The 22,251-nt window shown below is 41.9% G+C and overlaps 2 protein-coding genes across 3 annotated transcripts in view; both read right to left on the bottom strand.

The window, feature by feature from the left end:
- Positions 1-12,603: 12,603 nt before the first annotated feature.
- Positions 12,604-18,770, bottom strand: LEPROT (leptin receptor overlapping transcript). The gene is made up of 4 exons (XM_058029746.1): positions 18,721-18,770; positions 18,410-18,485; positions 17,376-17,562; positions 12,604-14,988 (listed from the first exon to the last, which is right to left on the bottom strand). The coding sequence occupies exons 1-4, from the start codon at positions 18,734-18,736 to the stop codon at positions 14,872-14,874; spliced, it is 396 nt and encodes a 131-aa protein (XP_057885729.1). The 5' UTR covers positions 18,737-18,770; the 3' UTR covers positions 12,604-14,871.
- A 1,115-nt stretch (positions 18,771-19,885) lies between these two features.
- DNAJC6 (DnaJ heat shock protein family (Hsp40) member C6) overlaps positions 19,886-22,251 on the bottom strand; it is a 41,532-nt gene continuing 39,166 nt past the window's right edge. For both annotated transcript variants that reach the window (XM_058029745.1, XM_058029744.1), the window contains exon 19: positions 19,886-22,118. In XM_058029745.1, coding sequence (XP_057885728.1) covers positions 22,017-22,118 — 102 coding nt within the window. In that variant the 3' untranslated portion in view covers positions 19,886-22,016. The remainder of the gene's footprint in view (positions 22,119-22,251) is intronic.

Raw genomic sequence — 22,251 nt, 5'->3', positions numbered from 1 at the left:
CCGGACGGGCGCTTCCCTCAGCCCGGCTCCCTTCAGCCCGGCTCCCCTCAGCCTCCCCCGGCTCCCCTCAGCCCCGATCCCTCCGTTCCCAGCCCGGCCCTCCTCAGCTTTCCCCGGTTCCCCTCAGCCCCGACCCTTCCGCCGCCCCGCCCCGGCCCAGCGCCCCGCCCGCCCCGGCCCCTCGCTAAGGACAGCCGGGAAGGAGCTGGGAAGGGGCTGGAGCGCCGGGACCTTCACACAGGATAGCCAGGAAGGAGCAGGGAAGGGTTTAGAGCACCAGGACCCTCACACGGGATAGTGGGGAAGGGGCTGGGAAGGGTTTGGAGCACCGGCACCCTCACACGGGACGGGCGGGAAGGAGCAGCGAAGGGTGTGAAGCACTGGACCCTCACACGGGATAACCGGGAAGGCGCGGGGAAGGGTCTGGAGCCCCAGGAGAGGCTGAGGGAGCTGGAAGGGGCTGCAGAATCCCTGAGGGAGCTGGAAGGGGCTGCAGAATCCCTGAGGAGCTGGGCAGGGGCTGCAGAATCCCTGAGGGAGCTGGGCAGGGGCTGCAGAATCCCTGAGGAGCTGGGCAGGGGCTGCAGAATCCCTGAGGGAGCTGGGCAGGGGCTGCAGAATCCCTGAGGAGCTGGGCAGGGGCTGCAGAATCCCTGAGGAGCTGGGCAGGGGCTGCAGAATCCCTGAGGGAGCCGGGCAGGGGCTCAGCCTGGAGCAAAGGAGGCTCAGGGGCCCTTGTGGCTCTGCACAGCTCCTGACAGGAGGGCACAGTTGGATCAGAATCTCCTCTTTGGCACACAACCACCAATGATGAGCAGGAGCAGGAAGGATAACAAGGGAGCAGGAAATAAAATTCCTACAGACAGAGCAGGAGGGAGAACCTTGGAAGAGTTAAAGCCCATCTCATTCCACCCTTGCCACTTTCCATGATACCAGGTTGCCCAAGACTCATCCAACCTGGCCTAGTGCCTCTTAATGATGTTAATTAATTCAAATATCTCAAGACCTGGTTGTGCTGTAATGCACATATCCATTATTTGCTGGCTCTGATTTAAGAGCAGTTGATATAAATTACCTTTAACTCCACAAGTAATGGACTAAATCACATTTTTGACCCTTTTGCACTTCAGCGTGTGAGGAGTTGACAGATGTAAAGCAATACCACATATTTAACAGGAGCTTGCAATTAAAAAAACAACACCCAAAAATTATTTCAAGGAATTTCAAGCAAGGACTGAGCCCTGCTAGGAAGGATGGACCTTTAATTTTGCTTGTGCTCATCCTTTTGTAAAAGGCAGCAATAATTTAGAAACCAGTGAAGTAGAGGCTGGAAAGTCCCAGCCAGGCCCAGCTGAGGCTTTTATACAATGGTTTTTCTTCTCAGCAATATTATTTTAAAAGAAATGCAAACCCACTATCTCTGCTTCATGAGCTATAAAGACAAATATTTTTGTTTCCCTTTTGCAAGCTCTTCTCAAGTAACCAGACTGGAACTATCTTTTGGGTGGTGTAAACACTTCTCCCATGAGCAAACCCACTGATTGGCTTTAATTTATTTATTGACTTTCTGTAATTCACAACCCATTTCCTCAAAGCAGCATCAGCCAATTTCGCTCCTTATTAAAATAACCCTCTCTAAATTGATAAATTCTATTTTTAAAATATTTCCTGATTCTAGTATGGCAGTTTGGGAAATGTGACTCAATACAACTCATGTCTGAGGTTAGGAAGCCACTGAAGCTTTCACATCCCAGACTTTCACAGCATCAGCAAAAGCTGTCAAAAGCTGCCACTAGAAAATCCTTTTATTTAGAATATCTTGAGACAAACATTTGACAGAGTTTTCTTTCACTTCCCCATGTGCCACTGCTGTTCTGCCAGCCAGGAAAAAAAAAAAACCCTACAAAGCCTCCACTAATGCAAATATATTCATTTTTAAGGTTTTTTTTCCCCCTGTAACACCTAAACCAAAACTTCCTTGAGCTTAATCCTCTTGAGGAAGACAGAAGAGAGGTAATTCCTCCTTTCTGAGGTCTCTGACGTGGGTTACGTTGTGCTTTCACCCTGATCATCCTTTGTGTAAACTTCAATTCCAGTTTATTGTGTCTCTCTTTACAGAGCAGCTTTCCTGGAGAGCTCTGGGGCTGAGCCCTGACAGGATTTGGGAACCAGGTGAGGTCAGGGAACAGGGACAGGACAAGGCTCAGGTTGGACCAGCAGGAATTTCCCTGTGGAAAGGAGATTTGTTTAGATAAATATTGGTTTTAGAGGTTGTGAGATTTAGAGGAGAAACTACTTGGTTATAGTTCAAGAGTAGTTATAAGTCTTTTTTGTTATAAGGTAATATATAATTTCTTTAAACTAATATATAGTTGTTATAGAAATTATTTTGGTTTCTTAATTTATTATTTTTATTTACTTTTATTGTAGTTTTGATATTTATATTTAATAAAATATTTTAATATTATTTTAATAAATATATTACTTCAATATTATTTTAATGAAATAAAAATATTACATATTATACATATATATTTTTGTATATAAATACATATATTTGTATATATGTTTTTATAATTTAAAATGTTTAATTATTAAATATTATTTATATATAGATATACATTTTATATATAAATACATATATTTGTACATACGTTTTTACAATTCTTTATGCTTTTAAAATTTAAATTTTTAAAGTTATTTTACATAACTATATTTTATATTATAATTTTTTATTGTTTTACTTATATAGTTTTTATTTATTTAAGGTATATTTTTATTTGTAACTATATAAATATAAGTTTATGATTTTTTTGTTGAATGGAGGTGGCACTCAGAGCTCTGGGCTGGGGACAAGGTGGGGATCAGGTCCTGCTGGCCTTGGAGGGCTTTTCCAACTTCAATGATTCTAGAATTCTACTACTTTATTATTATTATTATAAATTAATATTTTATTATTATTTGACATCTTGCTGCTCAAATGTTTTCATCCCCGTTGTGTTTCTCTTCATGTCTGAATTAGCTCAGCGAGTTGCCATTTTGTCAGTGCCATTTTGCCTCCAGGATTTTCAGTTTCTCTGTGCTTTATTCAGCAGGACGTGGAAATCCAGGATGTTCTCCAGCCTCAGCACAGCATCCCCTGTGCTCAGGGCCTCCTCTGTTTGTGGAACCAGAACAACTTCTGGAGAGGCTTTTATTATAAATATAAACAAGGAAATGTTGGTTTTTTTCTCTCAGCCTCCACGTTTCACCTCAGATTTTCTCTCTCAAAGCATTATAGAAATACCAAGGGGCCAGAAGCCTTTCAACGAGTTTCATGTTGAAAAACAACAAAATACCATAAAATACCAAGCCCCAAGTGGTTTTGCAAAGCACATGAGAAGATTTCAGTGACCTATGTGCATGTTTTGAATCCAAGTGTGAGCAAGAAACACAGAACTGTTCTCCAGCAGAACAAAACTTCAGCCTTGAGAGTTTATTTATTTAAAAAATGTGACATTAAAGCAATTCCTTCCACCAATTATGCTGGATACAGTCACAGAGCCTCTGTGTGGCAGATCATAATAATTCCCTGATCTCTTACAAATAAAAATCCCTGCTCAGCTCTCCTGAGTCAGTCTCCTGCCTGGTTCTCCATCCACATCCATTCTCTGAGGAGCAGCAGAGATGCCAGGCTGGGTTTGGGTTGGGAGGGACCTTAAATCCCATCCCATGGCAGGGACACCTCCCACTGTCCCAGGGTGTCAGCCTGGCCTGGGACACTGCAGGCATTGCCAGCTTCCCTGGGAATTCTATTCCAGGGCCTGCCCCCCTCACAGCCAGGAATTCCTTTGCCATATCCAGTCCAAACCCACTGTCCTTTTGTGAAAAATGCGTATTTCATGATTGGCTTAGTGCAAGCATTCAAATGAATATTATATGTGCTGTGCTAGAAAGTTATGCTGGATTAATTCTCTTAAGCAGTGTGTTAAATAGAGTCTTAGGTTATAATAAATGTTAAAATAGAAACTATGCTGTGTAGGATACTTTTTTAAGAGAGCAGCCACGGGACACTGAAATCTTTCAGAGAAGGAGAATTTATTGCTCCGTTATTGAGCTCTTCCCACCTCACTCAGCCCTGCAGAGCCGTCAGGACTCAGAGGAAGAAGCTGACACTGCCCAGCCAGAATCCTGTGTTTGAGTGGAATTTATGCATCATTTGTGAGGGGTATGAATATGCAACAGGTTGTTGCTTTTAAAGGTTAATCCTCTGTTAATGTGGGTTGGTTTTGGGCTTATTTTGCCCAGAAAAAGGTACCCGGACGTCTGTCACTCTTTAGTTCTATTGTCTCATATTGTCCTAATCCAAATTGTCCAAAGTATTATCATTCTAATTGTATTACTATTTTTAGAACCATTTTATTACTATTAACTTTAAAAATTTTTAAAAACAAGGGATTGGTGTTTTTCATACTTCCAAGGTGAAGCCATTCCCTCTTTTCCTGTCCCTCCATCCCTTCTTTAGGCAAAGAACACCAGGAGTTTGCACCACAGCAAGCACAGGGAAGTTTCCAAAATTAAAAATACCAGCACAGAACCCATAAAACCCGTGATATTCACAAGATATGACTCTTCATTTATGCAAATCTGTAATTACTTTATAATCAAAGCAGGGTTTGAGAGGCAGAACTGACACTGGGCCAGGAGGGGCAGAGCCACAGCAGCTGCTCATGGAGAGGGAAGAAGGAAAAAAGGGAGGAAAACCAAGTGGCACCCAACTCACCCAAGGGAAGTTCAGCTGAACCTGTGGAATGAACAGCTGATGAACAGATAATATTTCATAATATATTCTTTATTTTTCAATAGTTAAGCTCTGTTAGGAATAAGCTTTTGAGGGAGGCAGAAGGGAATGATCTACAGCAAATTTCCATCCCTTTTTAAGCCTCCACATGGCTGCACAAGAGGTCCCAGGTAATTAGTGCTGTCACCATTAGTGCAGCTTATTTCCCAAGAGCCATGGTGTCATTTGGAAAAAGAGGATCCCGAGTGCATTCAAGGGGGAAATTGCAGCAAAATATACAAGTTTGGCCAAAAAAAAAGTGGTCCTTGAAGCAGCAGGCTGTGCAGTTTGACTTTCATTTTGACAGGCTGGATGTGTTTGATATGTCTATTTAATGGGCTTTTAAATAAAACCACTGTTACTATAGTAACATTTACATCAGAGGTTGTGCTCATGCTGCCTCTGAGGTACAGAAAACCAATCTGCTCTGCTCACCTTTGTGCTTCACGCCGATATTTTACATGGCAAAGCTGTTTTTCTAATAAATAATTTCCTTTTTTCGGAGTATTTTCCTCCTCAGCTTGGAAATGAGGATGCATTTGAGCTGGTTGGCTTTGCAGTGACTAAGCCCTGTGAGTGGGAACAGCACTGCTGGTGCCAGGGAGAAGAAGGATTGCATGGAAAGGGAACTGCAGCCTGGGGAAATCCATGCTGCATCCCTGGAGGGGCCCAAGGCCAGGCTGGACTCTTGGAGCAACCTGGGGTAGTGGGAGGTGTCCCTGGCATGAGAATGGGATGGGCTTTAAGGGCCTTTCCAAGCCAAACCCTTCCAGGACTCTACACTTCCATCAAACGGGACAAATTTTGCTTTTCTTCTCCTCCATGAGGTTTCCCTGGTCCAACTCTGCTTTCACTGAACAGCACCAGAACATTTACACAGCAAAGCATGACCCTCTTCAGGTGAGGAAATGAAAGCACCCAGGGCTCCCAATTCCCCTAAAAAGACTTTTCAGTCACGCCTGTCCTTTACAGGAATTAGCAGCTGGAAAATAAAAAGGAAAAGGGAAGAGTGAAGGACACCTCTCAAACAGCTTGACTTGATTCTTCTTCTGTTTTTCCTTCTATTTTTCTTCCTGATGAGCACCATTTGAAATCAGCTTTCAGTGCACACGTGCATGGATGGGACTGTGGAAGAGCCCAAACACTGCTGGCCATGTAAAGCCAGCTTGGCTGATGCCACAGCCATGAAAAAGCAGGACTGACTTTGATTCCAAAGCATTGTTTGGTCTGTTATCCCCAGAGCCCCTGCCAGGGTGACACACTCAGCTCCATCTCAGCGAGGAGAAAGCAAACACCACCACTTTCTCCCTCAGGGGGTGGTGCTGGCATCTATTTCCAGCAGCACTTCAGAAAAGCTGGCACCAATCTGGGTTCTCAAGTGGGAGCTCACACAGAGACCAGGAATTCACAGCACAGAGCTGGCACACAGAGAAATGCTGCAGAAAAGGGGAAGGTATTTTGAATAAATGCCTTCATTAAAAAAAAAAATAAATCGAGGCTTTTTATCAATTTAAGCATTTCTAAATCTGTCAAAAATTCAGTTTGTGATAGTCACAGGCTCAGAAAAAATATCAAATGGGGGGTTTAATCCAGATTGAGGCCACTTTTGTGGTTTTGGCTATGGAGAGAGGATTTTACGTAAATGTTTATATCTCAGTGATGAGTTTCATCCAACATGAAATAGAAACCCCATCTACTCATGCCCACAATAAATGAATCATGGAAGGGTTGGAAGGGGCTTTGAAGTTTTTTTTTAAATGCCACCACTTTTTCATTAGAGCAGGAGAAGTTTGAAAATGGGTACAAGGATCCTCCCCCACCTTGTCCCACCATCCCAAAAGAGAAAAAAATATTCCTAAATAAGAGACAACCTCACACTTATTTCATCCCCAAAGGGAAAGAAAACATTGCTAAATAGGAGACAACCTCACACATCCTTCATCCCAAGAGGGAAAATAACATTTCTAAATAAGAGACAACCTCACACATATTTCATGGCTCTTTTTTGTGGCATTATTCTCAAAAATCAGATTATTTCACCTAAACATCAAGGGAAGTACTGGAATAGTGTCCAATTTTTAGCTCCTACTAAGCACAGGTTTGGGCACTAATTTTTGGATAAATCCTTGGAAGATTTGGGTTTCAGTGTCCAAAATCTGGCAGCATTTCATCCCTGTTTAGCTGGAGTGTGGAATGGCTGGATCCATCTGCTGAGATGTTGATTTTCTGCTCATTTTCTAGATAATAATAGGTGAGAAGGAATTGCATGAGGGGGAAAAATACAGGAATATTGAATGTGTGGTGGGAAAACAGGAAAAAGTGGGCTAGGAAGGGAAGATATGGGAAGAGGCAAGAACAAGAAGCAGATGGATCCTTCTGGGGTGGGAATGATGTGTCCAGATAGTGCTGGCACAGAGGAGTGTGACTGAAGGGATGATCCTGCAATTGTGACACCAGGGAAAGGGTCGGGGACACAGAGTCCCACCAAACAGGGGTGAAATCTCTGTGAGAGGCACTGGGAGGCTGTGCCCTCAGATTTATAGGATGGTGGGAACACTTGGATGGTGGATTCTGAAGTTGCTCTCTCTTTATTTGGCAGAAAAATGGGATCAGCACTGCCTGGAACAGCCATTCCCAGTTTTTGGGAGAAAAATTGGATGCCTGGGAGAGCCATTGCCAGTTTTTGGTGCCTCTGGAGCAGGCTGGGAGCAGCTGGCCCATGGAGAGGGGTGCTCTGTGTGCCTTTCCCCCAGGAATTCCACATGGGAATGTTCCCTCAGGCAGCAGCACTGATGCCTTGTGCAGGCTGCCCTAGAGCAGAGTCCCAGAACAAAGCAGGGATTGATTCCAAGCATCTCCTCCATGGACCCACCTTGGGCAGCACCAGAGCCCAGCCAGGGCTGCACCCAAGATGAACCAAAATGGCCCCAAAATGCACGGCCGGGCACGGGCTCTGTCCCTGGGATCAGCTCTGCTCCATTTGCACCTTGCAGTTCATTGTCCCATTCCAGCTTTAGCCCAGGCAGTCCCACCCTGCTTGTTTTTCTCTCTCCAGCCCACGGGGTTTGTGCTCCTGGGCTGAGATTTGGGTCATTTGTCCTTGGTGCCCAGCTGGAGCAGGAATTGTTTTGTCTCCCTGCTCTGTGCACAGAGCTCAGCATCCCTGAATGTGAGCCCAGACCCTCACACTAAAGCAGCTCAGAGTGTGAAAATAGAAAAGCCAAACCTGAGGCACCACCAGCAGCCTCTGCCAGGGGCTCCTGCAGGAGTTTGGAGAGGCCAAGGCACTGCTGGGGCTGCAGGAATAGCAATGAGCAGGGCAGGGATCAGCTCTCCCACACTTGGCAAGGAGCTCCCCAAAAGGCAGAATTCCCAGGGAATCAGACAGGAATCCCACACCCACAGTGGTTCACACCACACCAGGCAAGAGCAGAACATTCAAACCCACAACCCCCTCCAGCCTCCACTCACACCCCAGGCCCTGCACATTTGAAATGCCATTTTTGGACTTACATCTTAACTCTCCCTTATTGATCAGGTATTTGTGGCAAAACGCCTCCCTTGAAGGCTGCCAAACACAAATCCTGAATAATCTGATTTGATTATTCAGTGCAGACAGGTTTTCCCTTCAGAAAGGTCACAGTTTTTTAATTTATTTATTTAATTCCAACCTGGAGCTGGCTGCAGGATATCTGAGCACCCCTGAATCATCCCAGTTCAACATCAGCTCTTTCCCTCCACATCACCACTGCTATTTCTTTGTACATGGGTTAATAAGAGATAAAATTGACTATTGATTAATAACACTAATTTCAAAAGGTTTCATTTTGGGGCAGGAGTTTTGAGGTTTAAATGGGACCAAACCCTGCTGCCACACTCAGTCTCCAAATAAAAATACAGCCCTAAGGAATGACCTATTACTGCCATTTAAAAGTTAGCTACTATTCATTTAATGAGATTACTAAAAGTGCTACAGGAAATCAGGTGTTGACTGACCCTCAAAATGAGTTTACCTCATTACCTGCCCATTACAGAGCAGAAAATGTAATTATTGCAGGAACTTGGAGCACCTCACACAAAACTGAAGAGTCGTGGGCAATAAAAGCACTTCAGTGTCAGACAGGTGGCACAAAATTGGTTTTGCCCTTTGATTTACTTAAAATTCTGCAAAGAATCCAAAAGTTTGGGTTCTATTTGGAAATGATCCCCCCCAACTGACTTTATTTCTGTTTAAATTCTTCCCATCACTAAAGGAAAAGGGAGCAGTGCTGTCATTCACAGTGACTTCCATCACTTGTCAGAAGCATCACTGCCTCAACATGAAGATGAGACTAAAATTAAGTTAATTGGGCAGTTTTTCACACCAAACCAAAGGCCACACTTTAAAAATACCTCACAGCCCACAAAGCTTGAGCAACCACCTCAAACCACCACACAGTAAAACAAACACATTTCTTTTCAAACATCAGTAGCAGTGATGAACGGTTTGTATTTCATAACAATTGTTCTGACATTAAAAACCTTCCAAATATGGCAAATCAACCCCTGTGAAAGAGCAGAGAAACAGAAATACCTGTGATCATCCTCAGGTGTCCAAAGGGAGGTGAATAATCCCAATCCTAATTGAGGAAATTGGCTGCATCCTAATTAACTTTGCACATTCCTCACCTCTGAGACTCCCAGATAAAGGCTGGGCACTTGGAAATTGTGTCTAAGGACTGGCTGGCTCTTAAGAGATCCATGAAAACTGATTTATTTTCTGCTGTAGGTTTTCATTAAGCAGCAAAATATTTGTTAGGAATGCAATCTTTAAAGGAATGAGAAGGAAACACAGGATACTCTGGACTGGCTAAGTGGTATCAGTTTGTATAATATGATTTCAAAGATAAAATGTATTTCTGTATGCAGGAGAAATATTCTGCATTTCTTAATCTAGTAAAATTGAACAGAGTTTTCTTATGGGATTTTTTTTATATGGGAAATGGTTTTATCATCCTGGAGCTGTTTAAGACATCATTTATGTGGTGATAAAAACCCGCCACACTGTGACACTCAGCTGTGTCCTAGGAACAAGGACAAGCTGTAAATCCTCTCCCTGTGTTTGAGGCAGGGATTTGTGGATCCAACACCCCATTCCTGTGAGGCACAGCCAGGAATGCCACCCCCTGAGCCAAGGACAGTGACTCCCCTCACATGGCAGGGGTCACCAGCCCAGCTGGCTCAGGCTTGCATCCCCCTGATCCCAAATTCCCATCAGCTTCCCCAGGGACAGCTTGATCAGCAGCCAGAGAGTGACAACTATTGCAGCTTTGTCTCTGGGTGGTGGGAAAGGTTTTTTTCCCCTTTAAAGATGGAGAACTGGGAACAAAGGCTCCTGTTATACTGGGAAATAGCAGAGCAGCAAAATCCCAACCCCAGATTAAACAGTCCCCACAGAGGGTAAGCAAAACATACAAATGTCACCCTCAATCCTCTTATTCCAAGTGCTGCTTTCAAAGGCACTTTAAACACCCTTCAACTTGTCCCCAAATGCCCAAAAACCCAAAACCACCCAGGCAGCATCTGCCATTTATTGCCATGGACCAAGAAAGGGAAAGCAGCAGAGTCAGGGCGTTGGGAAATGAAGCTCCAAGCAGTGATAAATCAAAATTCAAAGGTATTGGTAACCTGAAATGCCCCCCTGGACCTACCAGAGACACCAACATTGCTGTTTGTACCTCAGAGTTATTCTCCTTTTCAGGGTTTCAAGTAATGTAAAACTCCAGCCTGAATACAATTTCTGCTTTGGTTTTTCCAACTCCACAACAGTGAGCAATTCATTTTCTCAGCATTCCCCAAGAAAATGCACTAGTGAAAATATGTGACAATGTAACACAGGCAGTTTCCACCAGGGAATTTCCGCCAGTTTGGCAAAGAGCTAAAAAATATTAGGGGTTCAGACCCCAACACCTGGGCTGAGCTGAAATTCCTCTTATAACCATTTCACAGAACTCTTTCCTGATTGCAGAACTGCAGCAGGAGGGGTAATTATCATGTATAATGTGTATTTATTATTAACATTATGTGTATTTATTATTAACATTATGTGCATTTATTATTAATATTATGTGCCATTTTGCACAGTTATGTTCACTACATCTAAAGTACTGTATTAAAGAAAGCCATGGCTTGAGTCTCACCTGGAAAACAATCTTCCACCTGTTCCCCAGGAATTTCCTGAGGGAAAAGAGGGGTGTTTTTATAATTTTATAATCCCTGTTCTGTCCCCAGCAGAGGTGGGCAGAAGGAACTCCAGGTGTGGAATCTCCTGCACAGGCAGACCAGGGGTGGGAGAGGAAGCAGGGACCAACCAGTCCATTAGAAAGATAAATATCCTGAATATTTGTTACAATCTAAAACTATTCTATAAAAAATAATAATTCCATTTAAAAAAATAAATATGGTCATGGGGAATAAACATCTGTAACCCATTTTTAATATAACAGCTGAACCAAACTTCAAAATAAAGGGCAAAAGCAAAGCAATAAAACAAGATAAATACAGAACAGGCCTTTTGAGAAAATGTCTCCAGCTGATCTTTAACATTTGATCCCAATTCAGCAGCCAATGCTTCCTCACCCATTTTATCAGATTTTCCCTGGGAAGCCCTGCAGTAGCAACTGGGCCTGTGTTTGCAGGGGCCACCTAAACAAATCAATGGCTCATTAGTACCTGGGGAGCAACCAGCTTAATGAGAGTCTGTCCATCCTTTACCAGAGCCCAAACAATCCCTGCAGAGCAAACAGACAGGATCTGAAAAGTCCTGCTGTGCTAAGAATTGAGATCAGGGTTGTAAAACTCATCTTAGAGCTTTCCACCATTTGCAGTTTGTCACCACAATTTGAAATGTGACTGTTTGGTATCACCCTGGTGTAACAAGTTTACACTCGTTTTGTGGGATTAAATCAATGGTTTTAGGAAGTTACCCAAGGTCCTAACAACTGGTCAGAGAGGTTACCAGCTTCTGAGAGGATTGAAGAACCCACAAAGCCAGTGCCAGACTGGGACCAGCACCCCCTGTGCTGGGTTTTAACCCATCCCAGAGGATGTGACAGGGAATAAGTGAAGAAAAACAGCTGAACAGGGGTGGGATAGGAAATCAAAGCTACCCCACACAAACACCCCCAAATCCAGCAGCAGGTGAAAAAGGGGAGATCAGCAAGCCTGGAGCTGCAGTGACCCTGCCAAAGGTGAGCAGCATTCCCAAGCACTCCCTGTGCACAGATGTGACCCACACTCACCTCCTCCAGAGCCCCACGCTCAGGGCACTGCTGTGAAAATGAATCTCCAGCTCTCCCAAACAGACCCCACAAACTCCTCCTCACTGTGGGGGATTCCTTAACTCCATTTTCCCAAGCTCTGGGGAGATCAGAATTCCCCACTTTAATATTTTCATCACTTTAATACCAGGAGTAGTGACCTGGAAGAGAAGGAGAGCTCTGATGCCCCCTGCATCCCTCCTTGCTGGCAGAGAATGGATTTTATCCAGACTCCCTGGAAGAAAGGGAAAAGCTCAAGCACTACCTTACATCCCATCTCTTTTATGGAGTGCTTCAAAAACCTCCCAAATTCACCACAAACCCAAGAAGTAACTGTCATCCTTTACCTTTCCAACACATTCTACATGAATTGCACTCCCATGGCTCCTGGAATTGCCCATTCCACACCAGGAAAGCAGCACTGGACATGTTTTACCTGCCCCCTCACACCTGTTGTCACCTCTTGAAATTACAGACAGACAAATCTTTAAGCATCAGATATGTTTATTAGACAATTCCAAAAGTCAGTTTTAGTAGGCAACTTGGAAAGAAAAGCAGAAGATATTTGAATGTCCATGTTTTAATACTTGCAGATGTCAGGGATATGGCAATCATAAAAAACTGTTTACAAAAGGTACAAAAGCTGCACTCCCAATGGCAGGAACGGGATGAGCTGGCAAGGAAGCTTTGGGAAATGCTGATCATGGAACACTGATCTTGCCATGGAGGCGCAGCCACAAAAATCAGCCTTGTGTGGAAATTAAGGCACTTTGGATACACAGTATTCACTTCCACACAGGGAAACCATTCCAGAGAAAGCACAATAAACTCCCACTGCAGGGATGGGACACAATTCCCAGTACAGACCATCAGAGCTCAGTGGGAGTGAAGCTCTGGAGAAAAAACCCCACTGAAATATTATTTTTTACCATATTTGATAACAAAGTAAATTTACTTTAGAGATTAAGGAAGATCTCCATGATTCCAACACAGTTTTAAACATGTAATGTAAAGTCCACGTGAAAACTGCATGAAATTCACATTAGGGATTAGTGCACGTAGCTACTTCCAAATAATACTACAAATAATAAAAACAATAATAAAAAAAGTATTGACCTTCTCTACTCACCACCCATGAGGTCCCCACCAACCACAGCCCAAAGGGGATACAGTACAATGGAAAAATTTGGCAAAAAGCAATTTAAACCAGCATTTTCTGGTCCTCCTGGTCCCTTTAGATTGTCCTTGTTCACTGCTCCTGTCACACACTACAAAATGATTTCTTTTCAGGAAAAATTCCACCTCAGCTGCTTTTCCTCCCCAAAACTCCACCTGTAATTGAGTAGTTTTGTAGATTTCTATCTCAGCCTTTGGTACATAAATGGAGTAAAAGCTTTCCAGAACCCAGCCCCAATCCAACAGGAGCTAAATGGAATTGTTAGCAATGGCATTAGGAATTTACCATCAGGCACTGACTGGGTTTTATTTCACTGTTTTACTCCATTATTGAGTGAAAAGTGCCACTGTGTAGGGGAAAAAGGCATCTTCTTTAGAATCACAGCAGGATTTAAACATGGAAATGATGTTTCGTATGAAATATTTGGTTTATCACTAACCAAGTCATTTTCCCAGTTCCAACAGCTTTCATCAAAAGCAGGAAGAAGACACTCAGATAATTTGTTATTCCCAGGATTTTTGTAAGTTTATCCTGCTATGCCTTGGATGGAGCATTAACACCCAGAAATAAACTGTCCTTTAATGCTAATTCCTCTTTTAGCAGTAATTAATTACTGACCATTCCCTCTGTTCTTACACAACTAAAGTAATAAAATTAGATTTTCTTAAGTGTGATTATGTGAATGGTTACTAGGATAATGCTATTAAAATATAGTGTTTTAATGCAATAACAACCTTCTTCCAGACAAAAAACAGGAGCTGAAGAAGGGTGTGTTAAAAGCAAGGAAGAAATAAGAAATCCTACCCAGCAGAACACTCCTTTCCTAGCAATTCACACCCATAAAAATACAGAGTTGAACATTAAAATGTGATTTAAGTGTCCTGAGGGTAGTTTCTCCTTTTGTGAACCTTCATAGAAGTCATGTCAGCTTTAAGATGCATTAAAATATGTTATTAGCCACAATTTTTAAACTGAACAGAGACAGAAAATATCTTTGTCTGGAGAAAATGATCTTTAAACAAACATAAGTGGAAGGGTTTTTAACCAGGGTTATTTTCTTTTGCTTTCCTCAGGCAGTAAGAGTCAGCATCACTTATGTTTGGCTTTATTATCATTAAGAAAAATCAATTTTTCTGAAATTAATGAGATGTAAATGAAATAATAACTGATCCTAATTGAAGCAGAAAATTTGATCAAGTTGAACAATCCCAATTAGGATAATCTTCATATTAATCTCTGATTATGTGGTTAAAAACCCAACAGGAGTAGTGACCAATGGCTCAATGACATTTCAATAAAAAATCAATGCAAATACAGTGAGAAATGTGTAAAACTGCTTATTTTTTGTAAACTTCTTCAAGGATAAATTCATAATTCCCCATTTTAGTGACTACTTCAAGCCAAGTGTCAGCACTGTCCCTTTGGCTGAAGTTCATTTAAGAAAGCAAATTATTCCATGATAATGTAAAGCCAGGTGAATGTTATAACACACCACACACATTAGAATATCTATACACACACACAGAACTGGGGAAAAGCTGTGAAATATTGAAAATCACCAGCACCACAGAGAGCTCCTACCACTGCTCCCAGCTGAAGTCATCTCCTCTGCCAAAGACAAGGAAAAAGCCTAGAATGGTCAGGAAAATTACTGCATTGCCAGCCAGCACCAGGCCACAGGCTCCCCACTTGATCTGGAATGCAAGAAATGGAACAATCAAAGCACTTCTTGGAAAAGAGGCTCAGGACAGTTATTTACAGCCATTAGATCAGCTAAAACACTAAAAAAATCACAATACTACAGAAAGGTGCTAAAAGCAGAACAGGCAAACAATAAAAAACTCAATTTGTGTGACTAATTATTCAATTAGCAGCCACTTGTATCACTAATAAACACTTCAGCCAAGCTACTGCTAGGATTGAGAAGAAAATGATGACTTGCCTTCCAAATCATTGAAACACACCTAAATCAGAGAGAAAGCTGCTGAAATTAGTGCTCTCCTTGCATTGCCAAGCAACAAAATCAAAATATCTCCTTTTAAACAAGTCACAGGCAGGGAAAACGTGGATTTAAAAGTAAACAGCTTTTTTCTTTATTCATGAGCTGCAGAAGTAATTTACTTAACTAAGGAACATTGACTCTAAAAATGCACAACTGAGAGTTCCCTCTCGTGGTTGCTCTGCTGCTGCCAGGCCCCACCTCCAAAATAAAAATATCAGGGGGATTGGGCATTGTCAATAAATTCAGAGCAAGTACTCAACATTTAAAAATGTATTTCTAAATGTGTTTATAAATGTACTTATAAATTTATAAATAGTATGTATAATATATATTATAATAATATAGAAATATAAAATATTATATATAAATGTATGTATATATATATAAATGTATATATACATTTATAAATGTATTTATTGTGTAAACAAATAAATTCAGAGCAAGTACACAACATTTATAAACAGTATGTATAATATATAATTTATATATATTATTATATATATTTATGTGTATAGATATATAAATGTATATATACATTTATAAATGTATTTATTGTGTAAACAAATAAATTCAGAGCAAGTACACAACATTTATAAACAGTATGTATAACATATAATATATATAATAGTAATATACAAATATATAATAATATATATAAATTTATGTGTATAGATATATAAATGTATATATACATTTATAAATGTATTTATTGGGCAAACAAATAACTTAAGAGTAAGTACACAACATTTATAAATGTATTTATAAATGTATATGTATAAACTGTATGTATAATATATATTATATATTATATATTATATATATTATAATAATATATAAATATATAACATATATAAATGTATGTATATAAATGTATATATACATTTATAAATGTATTTATAATTGCATTTATTGTGTAAATTAATAAATTCAGAGCAAGTACTCAACATTTATAAATGTATTTCTAAATGTGTTTATAAATGTACTTATAAATGTAAATGTATATACTGTATGTATAATATATATTATATATATTATATATTATAATAATATATATCAATATATAACATATATAAATGTATGTATATAAACATATATATACATTTATAAATGTATTTATAAATGTATTTATAAATAGTATGTATAATATATAATATATATTATAATAATATATAATATATATTATAATATATAAATATATAATAATATATATAAATGTATGTGTGTATATATAAATGTATATATACATTTATAAATGTATTTATTGTGTAAACAAATAAATTCAGAGCAAGTACACAACATTTATAAATGTATTTATAAATGTATTTATAAAAGTATTTATAAATGTATATGTATATATTGTATGTATAATATATATCATATATATAATGTATATTATATATAATGTATAATATAATAATATATAAATATATAACATATATAAATGTATATACATGTATTTATAAACATATTTACAAATGTATTTATTGTGTAAATTAATAAATTCAGAGCAAGTACACAAAGTTTAAAGGAGTGAAAGGGAAAAGCAACAGGACTGAGAAAATCACTGGGACTGGGGGAATTCTTTGCCTTTCAGACAAATGTGACCAAAATCTCTCCACTGGGGAGAAGCTCAGAAAGCAAAGAGGAAAGAACTTAGGCACAGTTCCCTCAGGTTCTGAGAGGCCAAACCTGGAAATGCCCTGAGAGCCACAAGAGCAGCTCTGGAAGTTTGGCCTTTTATCTTTTAACTCCTAATACTCCCAGCCCCCAGGTTTGCAGCATGCTGAATGGAGAAAGCAGGAATTCCAAGAGAAAAATAAGGAAGCTGGAGCTGGGTCATGAGACAGAGGCGTGAGGTGCAGGAGGAGATGTTATCTTGTGTTGGGCCTAAACAAGGCTGGAGGGGAAAATCACCAGCTAAAAACTTCTCAGTCATGTGAGCTCTTTTTTTTATCACATCAAAAAAGCAAATTTCAGTGGATTATTTTCACCTGGAGACAGCAGAGCAATGAAAAAAAGCAGGATTGAAGATGATGCACAACAAGTGGGGCCTGAAAAGAAAAATTAGCAAGGACTTACTGCTTCCACCCGTGCCAGGATGATGGGGAATCCGAAGGCAGAGACAACAATTCCCGTGGTGAAGAAGTAGGCCAGCTCCCTGCAGGCACTGCTGGCTGCATCGCTGTCATCTCCCACCCTCTTGGCAATGAAGTGGGGAATGGGGCAGATGAAGTAAAAGATCAGCACAAACAGGGGCCAGTACACGCTGGGGAGGGGCAGAGAACAATGTTAAAAGAGACACCTCGGTCACAAAGCTGGTGCAAAACTCCTAATGCTGCTTTGTGGCTTGAAGAGTGGATTGAGCAGAAGATTGCACCCAAAATGGGGCAATTCCACCTGGATTTCCCTGCGCTGATAGAGCAGCATGCAGCAAGGGTTCATTTATTTTACTTTTGCATTCAGTTTTGAATCAGTTTGGTGATTCAGCTCTGAGCACGGAGGGAGCAGGAAATGCACTGGGGCAGGAACAGGAGCAGCATTCCCAAATTACAGGGATGAAGCAGGCACACCCTCACATATCTCTGTATCACAGATCTCAGGAGCCTCCTGCGAGCTTTTAAAGTGTTTTACAGACGCAGAATTACAAACTACAGGGATGAAGCAGGCACACCCTCACATCTCCTCTCTGTATCACAGCTCTCAGGAGCCTCCTGCAAGTTTTTAAAGTGTTTTACAGACACAGAATGACGGAATTACAGAACAAAGCTCACCCAGCTCCAGCCCCTGCCATGGGTGGGGACATCCCAAAAGGAAACTTGTGGGAGGAGGATTGTGTACAAAGAAACAGGAAATTAAGGAAATGTTGGTGTGAGATTACAAAGCAAGGTGGCACCGCTTTCCCTGAGGCAGCACAGGGCTGTCTGTAGTGCTTTTATTTTAATGCAAATACCGCCTTAGGAAGTGATGTGTAATCACAACAAAGCGCCACGTGCCAAGCGCCTGGGAGCGGGGGGCTGCGGGAGGAGCCAAAGAGCCCCATTAAATAATTAAAATAAACGCTGTAATTAATGGATTTTAACCAGAAACTGTGCGAAGGGCGCCGGCCCGCTCACCCGTAGTACTCCAGGGCGCAGCCCAGCATGAGGAACGTCAGCCCGATGGCTCCGCTGAACGACAAGGCCACGAGAGCTGCAACGGCACAGGGCGGGCGGTGAGGGACCGGCCCGCGGGCACCGGACCCGTGAGGCACCGGGCATCCCTCCCGGGGCACCCGCAACCGCCTCACCGCGGGCCGGACATCCCTCGGCGGGGGCCGGGTACCACCTCCCCCGGTGCCGGGCACCCCTCCCCGCCTCTCCCGGCCGCCCGCCCCCGCGTGAGGCGCTGTCCGGGCCGCGCTCCCTCCTGAAGGAGCCCCCGGTACCTTTCACGCCCGCCATGTCCGGGCTCCGTTGGCACCGCGCGACTTCCGCCTTCTGGCCACGCCCCTTCGCCGCGCGTCACGTGACCGAGCATTTAAAAGGGCGGGCGGTGGGCGGGAGAGCCTTTTCCCGCCACGCCTGCGCTCGCGACAGGGGGCGGGGTTTCCTGAGGGGACGGCCCCGAGTGGGGTTTAATGCACGTAAAAAACCGCAAAAAAACGCGTGTTCTCATATATAACCCCTGTATGAGGGTAAAAAAGGTGTATGTGCGTGCGTTAAATTCGTATCTGTCCGTAAGGAGAGTATATTTGTGCACAAATGTATATTTGTGTGGATTTGAATCCGTAAACACTGCTTTAAAGAGCCCCCGCCCCTCAGGCGCTGCCGTTTTGTAGGTGATCCTGAAAACCTCTGTTTTCACCCCAAAAAATGGAGCCGGCTCGTTTGCCTCAAGCAGGGCCACCTCAGGACCTGCATCGTCCACCCTTGTGCTAATCCACATGTAAAAAGGGACAACTTTTTTTAAAGCCGTGTTTTTCAAGCCTTGGATTTTTTGAGATGACACATCTGAACTCCCATTTTTGACCCAAGAGAAACCTTTTTGCCCCAACAACGGCCTTTTTACCCCAAAACAGCCTTATTAATTCAGCAATGGCCTTTTTGCCCCAAGAATGGTCTTTTTGTCCCAAGAAGAACATTTTTGCCCCCAAACCAATCTTTTTTATCCACTAACAGCATTTTTGTCCCAAGAAAAGCCTTTTAGAGGGAGATTATACACAACATTTTCAATAACCCTCCCCAAAGAGCTTTTCTTCAGATACCTCCCTCCTCAGCTCTTCTATGTTCCCTGCTCCATGTTTTTCCCCATTTTTCATTATTTTACATTATTTTAAGCCATAAGGCTTATTAAAACAGGCTTAATCCACTATATGCTTCCAAAAAATTTGAAAAATTTAGGTTTGCTGGCTTGTTTGGCTGTGGGTCTCTGAAGGTAGGAGCCTGAGAACAGCAATGCAAAGTTGTTCCCAAATAATTTGGGAAAAGCACCTGGAATGCCAGCCTGTGGATAATGACAGTGACAAAACTGACCCAGCCAGGGCTCACCACCCCTCACACAGGAGATGCAGGACTGCAACCTCGTGGTCACAAGCACAAAAGATAGCTGAATTTGTTAATTTGAGCTTTTTAATGTATATACAAATGTTTTAGACCAGTCACAATTTCATCGCGTATATACCGTATTTACAAAAATTACAATAATTTAGTCAAACAGTAAACCTGAACATTGATAACCTCTGTCACTACCAGATATGACAAGAATGGATTTTTTTCAGTTAACTATTTGGATATACATACATCCTAATACTTTCATGCATCCATAAAAACATTAGGGATGGAAGTAATCAAAACTTAAGTGGGGTAGAGGGTTGGATTTTTTTTTTTTTTTGGTAAAGTTTAATGGTGGATTTGTATTTTTGTGAATGAATGAGTATCCAGAGTTATGTGCCGTGACAAACTCGATACAAAGCTAATGAGGTTTTCATCATTAAAAAAAGTACGTTATAGTAATGAGATCCTTTTTATTATATAGGCATAGGTCACAATATCTACAAATGTGAATGAGAAACAATAAACCAACAAATCACAGGAACATGATTCACATTCCAGTTATCTCTTTAAATAAGACAAGCACATACTGGATCAAAACATTAATAAATAACATCCAGTTTGTTACTATTATCTTAAGGTCTTTTATATAAAAGGAGACCTATGTGTTGGTTTCACATTTTCAGTTAATGGCAGTAAATAATGGACCAGTACAACAAAAGGATGAGTTTTATACAGAAAGCCATGTACTTTGACACACTGTCTTTGCAGTAATAGCTTTGCCACTTGAAAATGTAAGTGCAACAAGTAGTGGATTGTCTTGAAAAACCACCAGCCTTAAAGACTCACACCCGATGGCAACCTGCTCCTGAGGCAGTAAATACAGATTATTTCCTGCCCATCTACTGAGTATCCCTCAAACACGGGTAGGTGTTGGTAAATAAACTGCTAACTTTAGTTACTCTACAAAAGAACGCCAGAATTTGGGGTGAAGTTTGAATTTCAACTCGCTTTGGAGCTAGGAAAGCTGCTTCAGCTTCAGCAACAGAGAGATTCCCTTGTGATGCCACTGCTTTGGTCCAATAGAAACTTTGGAGCGAATCAATTTGCACTGGAGTGACCCCAGAGATCAGACCTGGTCTGTGGATGTCTGTGCGACAGCTCGTACGCCATGATCTGAGAAATGAACTTGCAACAGGTTTCAGCCTGCCAAGAGCCTTGGCCAAGTGCTCTGGAGCTGATAAAGGCATAAAGGTGATACAAGTGGGCTGGGAGAAGTTCTGAATCCGCAGGAGGGGGAGTGCTACCTAGAAACTGGGAAGTTTCTAAACCTTTCCGGCAGAATTTTTGAGTTGTTGGCATTTCTGTGATGGTTTCGAGCTGCTGATGAGAACCACGGGAAATGCAGCACGTGCTCATTCCTCACTTGGACCAGGATTCAAGGTGGATTCACCCTCCCTTCCCCCCAAAACTGCTGCTTACCAAACCAGCAAGGGGCTGCTGACCCAAGGACTCGCTGCTCGCTTTCCAAAGCATCTGGAGGAATTGTGCCTGCACATTTCTGCGGGGCTGGGAGGTGAAGCACAGCATTAATTAATGCAAAAGCAGCTGCCACACTGACCCAGCCCAGGATTCAGCCTGGGCTCTCTTCAGCCAGACTACACTAGATGAGCAATTAAGCAGCAAATGGTGACTGTTAGGAGCGTGCCTAAACCACAGCTGAGCACTTCAAGTGGATAATTCCATCCAAACTCAGGAAAAAAATAACATACATCCAAGTTTGGGCCTCACCAGCAGTTGTTGAACTCAACTGAAGCGTTGCCATATCACACCTCACAAAAACAAGGTAGGAAATTCACCAGCTACACTTTGTTGGAGACAGACCAGTTCCACCTTCTCCCAGTATGTGTTCTTTCTTGTCCCACTGGAACCCAAAATAAAATAGAAAAGTTACCAGAAACTGTAACCCTGTGGCTCTGGTGGGCTGAGCCAGGTGGCCAGAGTTCCTCTGAGCTCAGGATTCTGGAGACAAGTGTTAGGAAACCTTTCTCATGTTCTTCATGATAAGTATTAGGCTCTTAGTTTTCTGCAACTTGTGAATTTCCAGCCAGAGTTTGGTTGATCTGTGACATTTGTGACAAGAGACTAAATAAGCACTAGCACGGGTCTGGAGTGGAGGCTGACAAAGTACCTAATACAAGGGTTTTTGTCCTTGGTTTTCAAATTCTGACCAGGCATCATTCAGCTCCATAAATATCATCTTTGCATATTGTTCATATGGCTGCCCAGTAGCCTGGAATAAAAACAGAGACAAGAGAGGGATATCAGAGCTCCCACACAAGCTGGCACATGAGCAGATTCCCAAGCAGCTCCAGGAAATTTCACTTTTTCCTTGACAAAAATCAGCTGCTCTGGAGGGCTGCTTT

Source organism: Melospiza georgiana, chromosome 9, assembly GCF_028018845.1.
Source record: "Melospiza georgiana isolate bMelGeo1 chromosome 9, bMelGeo1.pri, whole genome shotgun sequence".
Taxonomy (NCBI): domain Eukaryota; kingdom Metazoa; phylum Chordata; class Aves; order Passeriformes; family Passerellidae; genus Melospiza; species Melospiza georgiana.
This window is presented reverse-complemented; position numbering and strand designations above follow the sequence as displayed.

Bases quoted from the DNA above. Each gene is read 5' to 3' on its own strand.
- LEPROT (XM_058029746.1), bottom strand. The intron at 17,563-18,409 runs GTGAGCGGGCCG...GCCCCTCCCCAG, and splicing joins TGCGCCCTGGAGTACTACGG to CGTGTACTGGCCCCTGTTTG. The intron at 14,989-17,375 runs GTAAGTCCTTGC...CTTGCATTCCAG, and splicing joins TCCTGGCACGGGTGGAAGCA to ATCAAGTGGGGAGCCTGTGG.